The following is a 10,514-nucleotide window of genomic DNA, read 5'->3' on the forward strand; positions in this document are numbered from 1 at the left end:
AGAGGGGTAACTGATAGGTTTTAACACTCAAAAGTATAAAATATGAAACCACAATGAACTAATTGACAGTCATGTAAAATTTTATCCAAATCGGACAATGTTTAAAATTCTGACCACTAGGGGTGTTGTTAGCAACATTCCTTAACGCTTCTGACGTCATAAGGCTGTTAATACCCCCTCTGACTGGCATGTCCGATCTTTTGTTTATTGCCACGAAAAAAAAATCGCGCAATATACTGTTTAAGGGGGGACGAAACAAGTACCTCAAAGGGTTGGAGGCAGATAAAGAAACAAAACACAGAAAGCACAAACGGAACAAAATGGCGGAAAACACCGAAAAGAGCTCAGATTGAACTATAGTCTGAAAGCGCACATACATTAAAAGTGGGAAGCTACGCCATCTAGCGGTGGTGTGGCACTTTTGCAGGCTACAATGGAATCGGTATTAAGAAAAGACGCTATCGATGCGTTCTGTTCGTTTTTTTTACTTGGTCAGCTTTTAACTCATAAAAAACGAAGCAAAGAAGTTTTATTTTAAACTATATGTGATAAATTGTGTGTTTCAAACCGTATATGTCGCATAAAACTTATTAATATTAATTAATATTTGACTAAGCAAGTATATCGACCAGGCCCACCTAAGTTTTTTTTACCTTTCTGAAGGTTCCAACAATAATTGCAACGGAAACGTTATTTAAATCGTACTCCAATATTAAAAGTTTCTTGCAGTACACAATTTAAGTTGGTTTGCTGTTAACTAACCTAACAAATATTATCCATTATAAAAACAATCGGATTGTCTTTATTATCTATAACAATGAACCACATAAACATTTCAAAGCACTTAATAAAAATCGACAGATTGTAAACAAAACGAAATTTTTCAACTGGAAATGAAAATGAGTAATAATAGAGGCAATTAAGTACTGCTCAATACCAGGCTGTTGCAATTCATCACAAACAAAAAATGTAAACTTGTTTAAAATTCCATATGGCCAAAACAAGGGGAGATATGGTGTTGACACAAATGATTGGGCTACAAATTTTTTAAAGGTTATGTTTTTTTAAAGGTTACAATCAACAACAAAACGAAAATGGATCAAGTTTGGTAGACTACCATCCCAAAATTTACCACAGAAATGCTTCACTAAATCAATTTCTTCCAGAAGAATCATTAGAAAACATGAGTTACCCCTAAAAATAAACATCAACTATGAATCACTTGAGAATTTAAGAGTCAGCCTTTAGAGCTGGTGAAAAAAATCGATTGGGAATTAAAAAAAGGCATAATGAATGATCAATCTATACTGTTTTTTCTGAAGTGGAACCTGTTAAACAACAGTTTTTATGGAAGTCCGCAGTATCAAAATGTTGTCAATTCAGATCTCCAGTTTCTTTGCTTTATTGAAGGCATTCCTCTTCCAACCAACCATGATTTTTATTTAAATACACTCACAGGTCCAAATGCCATCAATATTCAAGTTTTTTTGAAGTCCCTTGAAACATATTGCTTGTGTCCCGGGTATAAAGAAGTTTCTAAACCTTCAGAGTGGGTTTCAGTTACCAAGTATAAACAAAGTTTTGGTCAATTTCCAGAAGCTGTCAACAGGTAAGGTCATCTACAAAAAAATATTTTTACCATTTCCTTCTGTAATACACAAATATTTAAACATTTAACTAATATTCTGACATAGGTTCATGGCACATAACTGCAATATTGCTGTGAAAAACAAAAGATGTTTAAATTGTTTAAACCTTGAGCTCAAAATGAGGCAAGGGCCATGGAAAAAATGGAAACATTTAAAAAACCAGTTCAGTCATCAGAAGGAATGCATCGATGTAGTGCAGAAAAACTGAAGATTCCACTTATTAAAAAAATATATATAAAAAAAATGTTGATTCTGTAAAGGCTAATGAGATTTTTTCTTTTGAAAATAAAAAATTGGCAAGTATTGCAATGTATAGATATGTACGAATGACAGCATATTTCAACTCTCACAGATGTATTAGAGAATATCGGAAAAAATTACAAAAAACTAAGGATTTCAAAAAGCCAATGAAAACAAAAATAGTACCTATTATGGTAGAAGAGTGTTTTAATGTTGTTTCTTGTCTCTATGTAAGCCTTGCTTTACAATGTGTGTTTGTACATAATTTATTATTAAAACATTTAAAATACTTATTGCAATAACTAGTCATTCTTGTGGAGTTTATGAACAAAATGCATCAAATATCCCCATAGTGCACAGTTAAAAAACAAGTTACTTTCTGACAGTTTAACACAGAAACAAACTTTGTAGTTTCAAATGTGTCTAATATACTTTAATACCATACCAACCTTTTTTACTGAATGGTCCACTATGACTCTCACAGATTAGTTACTTTATTCAAAAAGTAAACGATACATACAACGCGTTATGTTTAGCAAACTAAATTGGCAAAATCTCTCAGAAAGATTGCTAGCTACTGGCGAAGGGAGATTTTCCTAGTCAAATGAAGGTGTTGCACATATTTTCTCAAGCATGTAATGATTAAATAAAATTTTACATTACAATTTTACAGAAAAAAAAACTAATACAGTAAAAAAATTACCAAATACCACACTTAAAACCCGCTAACCACGCGTTTTCTCAATACCGATTCCATTGTAGCTTGCAAAAGTGCCACACCACCGCTAGATGGCGTAGCTTCCCACTTTTAATGCTGTTTTTGCCATTGCGCTTTCAGACTAGGGTATGTAAAGACTATGATTGAACCAAGAACTTATTTATGCAAATGAGCACCAAATGTACAGGGGTCACGTATGCAAATGAACACCAAATGTGGTAAATGTACAAAAGCCACATATGCAAATGAACACAAAATCCTGTGAATAAAAATTAAATATATGTAGGCCTACACAAAACGCCAAAGCCGATGTCCTATGTGGGTGTTCGACTGATTGACCAATCAGAGACTTGCGTTGTGCCACTAGCAAGGTACGCACAACACCCAGACACAAAGAACCAAAACCCTATATGAGTGGTCGTTTGAGCGACCAATCAGAAGCTTATGCTATACACCTAGTAAAGTACACGCAGTTAAACGCGCAGACATACAAAGTAAATACACAAAATCGATAAAGCGAAGCCCTGTGTGAGTGGTCGGTTAAGCGGCCAATCATAGGCGTATACTACGGGACTGACAAAGTATGCGCACTATGGCGCAAACATACAAAGAAAAAGGGTTCACGAGAACGAAAAGCCCAAACCCTATATGGGTGGTCAGTTAAACTGCCAATCAGAGGCGTTCGCTACGGGTCTGACGAGATACGCGCAGTATAGCGCAGAATACAAAATTATTACACGAGTACGAAAAACCTAAGCCCTATGTGGGTGGTCGGTTGTACCGCCAATCAGAGGCGTCCGCTACGGGACTTACGAAGTACGCGCATTGTAGCGCAGACATACAAAAAGGGTATACGAATACAAAAAACTGAATCCCTATAGGGGTGGTCTGTTAAACTGCCAATCAGAGGCCTCCACTACGGATCTGACAAGGTACACGGAGTTGAACGCGCAGACATGCAAGAATTATGCACAAGTACGAAAACCTAAGCCCTATATGGGTGGTCGGTTAAGCGACCAATGAGAGGACTGAGCTGACAAAGTTCACGCAGTTAAACGCGCAGACATACAAAAAGTTACACAAGTACGAAAAACCTAAGCCCTATATGGGTGGTCGGTTAAACTGCCAATCAGAGTCGTCCGCTACGGGACTGACAAAGTACGCGCACTATAGCGCAGACATACAATAAAGATACACAAGTACGAAAAACCTAAGCCCTATATGGGTGGTCGGTTAAGATATCGATCAAAAGCGTCCACTACGGGACTGACGAAGTACGCGCACTATATCGCAGGCATACAAAAAACATATACGAGTGAAAAGTTACCAGGTAACATTTACACCATGTGGTGGCTGCACTAAGTTGCTACAGCGCGTACATACTTCAGGATAACCCCCTGGTAGGTTATTAATTTCGTTACAGCAATTGCAGCGACGAAAATAACTAGCACAGTTAGGGCAAAAACCATCACCCTTTTCTGGTGTAATGTAAACATCAGCCCCGCATTCACACGGAGCAGAATTTTTATCTGCGCATACACGTTTGCTAGAGTGTGCACTAGATGAAGAGGAGGAAGAGTGCATTCGTTTAATGAATGCCTCAACCTCTTCTTCAGTACTACTACTGTTAATTTCTGTAGAGTTAGATAATATTCTTAGCTCATGAATGAACTCCGGGTCTCCCAACGGCATGCTTCTTATGCTCTCTTCAGAAGGGGGTGGCTGCGCCCATGGGTTCTTCTGATGTGGGTTCCTCCAAACAGTCTTCCTCATTGTTGGTCCTCCTTGGGAAGCGGGGGCGCCCGTGGCGCGGCCCTCAGGACTCGTGATGCCTTTAGCGGGGGCGCCCGTGGCGCAGCCCTCAGGATACTCCTTATCTTCTGCGGGGATGGTAGACCCAGTACCGCCGTTGGTCTTTGCGGGGGCGCCCGAGGCGCAGCCCTCAGGATACTCCTTGTCTTCTGCGGGAGTGGTAGTCTCAGTACCGCCGTCGGTCTTTGCGGGAGCGCCCGAGGCGCTGCCCTCTGGATACTCCTTGTCTTCTGCGGAGGTGGTAGTTACAGTACCGCCGTCGGTTTTTGCGGGGGCGCCCGAGGCGCTGCCCTCAGGATTCTCCTTGTCTTCTGCGGGAGTGGTAGTCTCAGTACCGCCTTTGTTCTTTGCGGGGGCGCCCGAGGCGCGGCCCTCTGGAATCTCCTGTACTTCTGCGGGGGTGGTCACCTCCATGACTCCGTCGGTCTTTGCGGGGGCGGTCACCTCCATGACTCCGTCGGTCTTTGCGGGGGCGTCCGAGACGCGGCCCTCTGGATTCTCCTGTGTTTCTGCGGGGTTGGTCACCTCTATAACGTCTTTGATGTTTGCGGGGGCGTCCGAGACGCGGCCCTTGGGATTCTGGTGCTCTTCGACGGGGATATCATCCTCTAAAATGCCGTCAATATTTACGTCAGTGCCTGTGGCGCCATCTTGGGGGTCAACAAGACCTTCTGTAATAACATCAGTTGGGGGGGCACTACTCGCTGCAACTTTTGCGGCATTTGAAGGAGGGGTCGTATCCTTCGGATCCTGGATGGGAGTGGAGGTCATTTGAGGCCCGCCTCTCCGTGTGCGATTTTCTCCTAGTGTTGGAAAATTTTCGTCTCGGCTCTGAAATATGTCACAAGCGTCTCGCATGTGTCCAAATTTCCTGCATACAAAGCATTGTGGAGGTTGTCCTTCATACTCCACGTAGAAGGAGAAACCCCCAATTCGTATTCTCGGGCCGATTGGATTCTCTCTCAACTCGGCCGTCTTGAGGTCAAAACCTCATTTTCCATCTTGGACCCCCCAACGGTCCTTTAGCTTTTCTGCCTTCTTGACAGTGGCATGTCTAGAGGCGAGGTACCCTCGTACCTCCTCGACGGAGAAACGCGGCGGTATCTCCTTGACCAAAACTGTGGTCCACTCAAGATCGTGCAATCTGGCGAAATCGACAGCTCGCAACGTCTTCAGCTTCTCTGCAAGCTCTATAGCCATCTCGCGGGTTCTGCATGTAAAATCTGTCAGACCCCCGCGTCGTTCAACTATTCCCTCCAGGTTACGGATAGGAAAATGAATTTTCGCAAGCATTTCATAAATGAAGTGCCTCGATTTCTTGGTTGGCAACTTAGCCAAAACCTCGGTCTCCCTACTGAAAGCAGGAGCTCCCCGCGGGAGACCTCGGTGGACAACTTTGTTCCACGCCATGGGAACGGAAGCTTTTGCTGACGTCATGGTCGAGATGGGCTCGACTTATGACGTACGAAGTCGAAATTGACCGTTGTCGTCAATTTATTCAAATTAGCTGATGTTAGCAAGGCTCTCAGTTTGTGACGTGCCACGTCGAAACTGTCCTTTGTCGTTGAATATGCAGATTCAACGCAATTTTGCTTCCAGGAGCGTAGGGACAGGACCGTTTAGCTCTACCACGCGAGGGCCCTGAAAAGGGCCGGGCTTGAGCGAACTAGGGACGGTCGTGGGGAGGGGTTTCCGCACGTCTTAGGGACGTACGGAAGGGAGTAAGGAAAACCAGACAATCGACCACTAGGGCACGGTTGCCGGTTGGGGAAAAGTAGATAACTTCCCTTTGTGGTGTGAGCACGCAGGGAAGGTGGATGGAGGGGTTGCAGCCAATTCTCTAAAAGCGCCCCTGGCGTTGGTGGCCCTGACAAGGGCCCAACGGGAGGCATATTTCCAAAATGTTTCCGAATTCGAACCACAGGGCTTTTTAAGCCAATCACAAAGGCGGATTTTCCCGGGTCATGTGACTTTTTAACCAATCAGCCTAGTCGACTCATTGAACCAATCAGACGACAGCTTGCGTAGTAACCAGTCAATCTGCCTTGAGTCACAATATTTGAAAGTTAAGGTTGTGCGTGGTTTTATTATTGTATTACTAAAATATAAGCATTTTAAAAGGCATTTTTGATAATTACTTATTAGCTTTTTTTGTAAATAATCATCTGATATTGTTAAGTGGATTACCTGCAGCAAATGGTGGAACTTGGAGAAAAATTAGTAACAAAAGGAAATGAAGAAATGGTTTTTAGATTGACCTTACAATCAGCAAAAGAATGGGACGAGTGGCTTGAGTCTTTTTGTGTATTTTCTATTACTAGCTGGAATGAATACAAAACATTTCTCAACCCTAAAATATTTTGGGGAAACCTTTAAATGCCATCTTAATCAGTTTTGCCAACAGGAAGCTGGTGTATCAAATTCAACACTTTGTGTCCTGTGTCTATGGATGTTATGATCAAACTTTACACATCACATAAGTTGGTTTCTACTCATCCATGTATAGTAAGTGTGACAGTTAACCACAATCACTTGCTTAAAGCTGCCGGAAACCTTGGTTAGCTAAACATCAGTGAATCTACTAAAAAGATTTTCTTCCTGTATTTTTGGCAATGATTGTCAGTGTCTCAAGCATTACAAACCCATGAGACCAATTAAAGTTGCTTGTTACAGATGGAATGAGTGCAGTCACTAACAACTGCCATAATCCAAAACCCTGCTCTGTGTACTATCTCTGAGATCAGTGGCATAAATGTAACTTTTGGGCATAAAGTGGTATAAATTTGTTTTGTGCCATACAGAAGTTTGTTGAAGAATCTGAGGCTAAGATCCGCTTTGAAAGAATCCACAAAATGATGTTACAATCTTCTGAGATAGTGTTTGTGGCTTCTACAACCAATCTGGATCAGACTAATGCCTCACTTACAGTCCTGTTATGTGGTAGTCCAATTGGGGATGTATCAGGGATCAGCACCTCAGAAGCAAATGTATGCGGGCATTGCATTGGGTCAGGAGCAGGCACCATCTGTGGAATTCTTTAGTGATTTGGCCACTACACATCTACATTAGATCATGGTGGCTGTTCAAATGCCATGAAAATCAATCCATCCGCTTCATTGTCTGATAGCATTGCTGGACCATTTCATAAACCAGTGACTGAATGTCCGGACTACACTGCAGAGAACTTTTCTTAAATTTAATAGTGTTCTGAGTTTATAAAGACCAAGCACTCTAGTGACTTTAATTAAAAGGAAACTAAAAAAACATTAGAAAGGTTTAAGAACTCTACCTCTTCTGCTCATTTCGTTGCACAAATAAGATCAGCACTTCATTCATTTGGAAGAAACTCAATTGGCAGCCGCAATGCTTGGAGCAAAATACATTGTTTTTTTTGGTACTGACATTAAAATTATATATTTTCTTGGTATGGTTGGTACAAAAATTCATTTCCTTTTGTGTTTTACTTTTTTTCTTGCAGCTTTTCCATGCATTTTTGTATAAATTGTTAAATGGTCTTGGATAAAATTGTTACTGCTGGTAGATATCATATTGCTTACTATTATTACCTAATTTGGTTTGTAATTTTGTAGATTAGGGCAATTGGCTTTTGATTAATTTATTGGATTGTAGGTTGGGCTATTTGCTATCCGAGAACCTGCATGGATACATAATCATATTTGCTGTTTAACAATTAGAATTGACTTTTCCATGCTCCAAAGTGATTACCTATAGCTTAGTGTGCCTTAAGTCATCAGAGCTTAGGCCTGTATGTCTGGAATCAAGGAAGAGCAGTTGCACTGCCCAAACAAATAAAACCTTGAGAAGGGATGGACTACATGAAAGGGCAGGGCAGATCGGAGACATCAAGCAATCCAATTTAAAAGGCATTTGCTTGACATTTAGCTGTAACTAAAGTTATTGTACAAGTAAACATATTGACTATCATGGAGAATGTGATACCAATAGATCATTGGATCTACTTTATAGAACTGTGTTGACTGATTATTATTAACTGTGGTTACTGCATGAATAATAAACAAACTTTTGGAGGACTGTTGAAATGAGTGATATAATGTTTTAATTTAGGTACAACTGTTTTGTTCCACATAAAGAATTGCAAATAAATAAACTAATGTAAACCATGAAGGAAAATAAATAGCCTGTGTAGCAAGGACAAGACAAACTAATTTAACTTGCTGACAAATAAGACTGGTCATATAGAGTGCTGTCAATAGCCAACCTTGCTAACCCTAATTTAGAGCATTGTAGGTAAAAAAGGTGTTTTGTTTCATACATGAGATTGCAAATAAAAAACAAGAAAAGATAATATAACTGAGAAAAAGCTGCTCACATGAGGTGAGATAAGGAAAATAAATTTCTGACACTGCTGCATAGCTGTTTTTAGGTGGTAGCTATTCTGTACAACATTTTTTGTGACTATTATCATTTCAATGTCACAAGAAAAACAATGAATATGCTAGCACAAGTAATTCTTCTCATCATTTACTTTATACTGTAGTAGTCTTTTTTAATCCTGCATTTGCTCTCAAGCACACTACTTCAATTTGCTATTCAAGATCACTTCTGTTTTATTGTAAACTTACGACAAAATTCCAGCATGCACAATAAAAATAACATATACATTGGTGGCACAGAACAACATTCAAAACTGAAAATACTAGGAGTTGTTTGGAACAACTATGCAAATGGTGTGCCTAGTGTACACTTATGTCAGAACTGCACTGTGTACAATTATAAACCATTTTTCTTTGTAGATTAGGAACAGTTTGTTGATCCCAAGGTATGGCATGCATAATGTGTTAAATTGCGTTGATCATAGGTGCTTGCACTAGAGACAATGAGGCATAATACACTGTTTTTATGCCATGCAAACTTGCCTGCATGTAGTGCTCATCATATACAAAGTAAAATTTTAACATCGATTGATTGAAGGGGATGCGTTGCTATCCTAAACAAACACATACCATTAATAATAGAAAATATTTTGCACAAAAGCTATTTTACACTCAATAAAAATTATGTGTGTATAATTTACTGCTATACATAACCTAATAAACATTACCTTCAGTTCAAACATCTAAAATGCATGAGTCTTCACCATGTTCTGACTTGTAAAAACGTTTTTTTGAATCAAAACTGACATAACACTTGCAACGTCGACAATACTGAAGTCAAAATAACCGCTTAGCAACCTAGACGTGACGTAACGGCAACCCGCAGATTTCCGCTGCTGTGATTGGCTGAAAAAGCCCTGTGGTTCGAATTCGGAAACATTTTGGAAATATGCCAACGGGAGGCTGCGGGAGGGAAAGGGAGGCAAGGGTGGGTGCAAACGGGAAGGAGTAATGGGTTACGTTCTGGAGCCAACTTAGTTTCGGGAGCCAACTTCTGTTAACGGGGAGCCGACAAAGCTTCTAAAGCCGGGCAAGGTCCGCTTTCAAACCTATTGGCTTGAGTCGCTGTTTGCCTCCGCTCACAAGGGGCAACCGGTCATCGTGCCGGATGCTTACCTTATGCAAATAGAATCTGGCATGTCCAAAACGCCTACCAAGTAACGCACAAACACATGTACCATATGTTCTGTTGCCTATATTATACCGTTACACCACAGAAATCTTTCGTTTGTGGTGCGCAGCAACATACAAAAACGTTTTACATTTTGGGGTCTAGCGGGGTAAATACTGGGATTATTAAGTCAAACGAAGCAGATGGCACATCTACATTACTATATCTACCATCTGTGAAAGTTTCATCCAAATCCACCAAAGATTTCATGCCAAAAGTGCATGGACAAACTTCGGCGGAAAAAAGAAAAAACAGAGTGAAATTAAGATGTGTCCCCTTCAGGGAAGGGGACCCATAATAATAGTAATAATAAAGCAAGAACATAAAAGAAAAAAAAGAACAAACAGCAATGAAATATTGCACAATTCAAATTTGAAAAGCTCGTTGTCAGCTCGTCCTTTTTCAATGATGACAGAAGGGTGGTTTAATCATAGATAACTTAGTTTTAAATATTTAGTCGGCAGACGAGTTGCGCATCTAGTGGTAAGCACTTTTATGCAGTCTCTCCA

General features: G+C 40.5%; 1 protein-coding gene and 2 long non-coding RNA genes across 3 annotated transcripts; 1 reads left to right on the forward strand and 2 right to left on the reverse strand.

Moving 5' to 3' along the window:
* Positions 1 to 184: 184 nt before the first annotated feature.
* Positions 185 to 6,303, reverse strand: LOC145208680 (uncharacterized). The gene is made up of 2 exons (XM_080078991.1): positions 2,339 to 6,303; positions 185 to 1,619 (listed from the first exon to the last, which is right to left on the reverse strand). The coding sequence occupies exon 1, from the start codon at positions 5,275 to 5,277 to the stop codon at positions 3,931 to 3,933; it is 1,347 nt and encodes a 448-aa protein (XP_079935117.1). The 5' UTR covers positions 5,278 to 6,303; the 3' UTR covers positions 185 to 1,619; positions 2,339 to 3,930.
* On the forward strand, positions 1,545 to 2,191 carry LOC145208683 (uncharacterized). The gene is made up of 2 exons (XR_013854888.1): positions 1,545 to 1,609; positions 1,695 to 2,191. It is a non-coding gene; the product is annotated as an uncharacterized LOC145208683 (long non-coding RNA).
* A 2,687-nt stretch (positions 6,304 to 8,990) lies between the features above and the next one.
* Positions 8,991 to 9,732, reverse strand: LOC145208682 (uncharacterized). The gene is made up of 2 exons (XR_013854887.1): positions 9,503 to 9,732; positions 8,991 to 9,388 (listed from the first exon to the last, which is right to left on the reverse strand). It is a non-coding gene; the product is annotated as an uncharacterized LOC145208682 (long non-coding RNA).
* Between the last annotated feature and the right edge of the window lie 782 nt (positions 9,733 to 10,514).

Source organism: Phallusia mammillata, unplaced genomic scaffold (assembly GCF_965637545.1).
Source record: "Phallusia mammillata unplaced genomic scaffold, kaPhaMamm4.hap1.1 HAP1_SCAFFOLD_332, whole genome shotgun sequence".
In the NCBI taxonomy this organism is placed as follows: Eukaryota; Metazoa; Chordata; class Ascidiacea; order Phlebobranchia; family Ascidiidae; genus Phallusia; species Phallusia mammillata.

Coding starts and splice junctions, on each gene's coding strand:
- LOC145208680 (XM_080078991.1), bottom strand. CDS start 5,277: ATGCGAGACGCTTGTGACATATTTCAGAGCCGAGACGAAAATTTTCCA.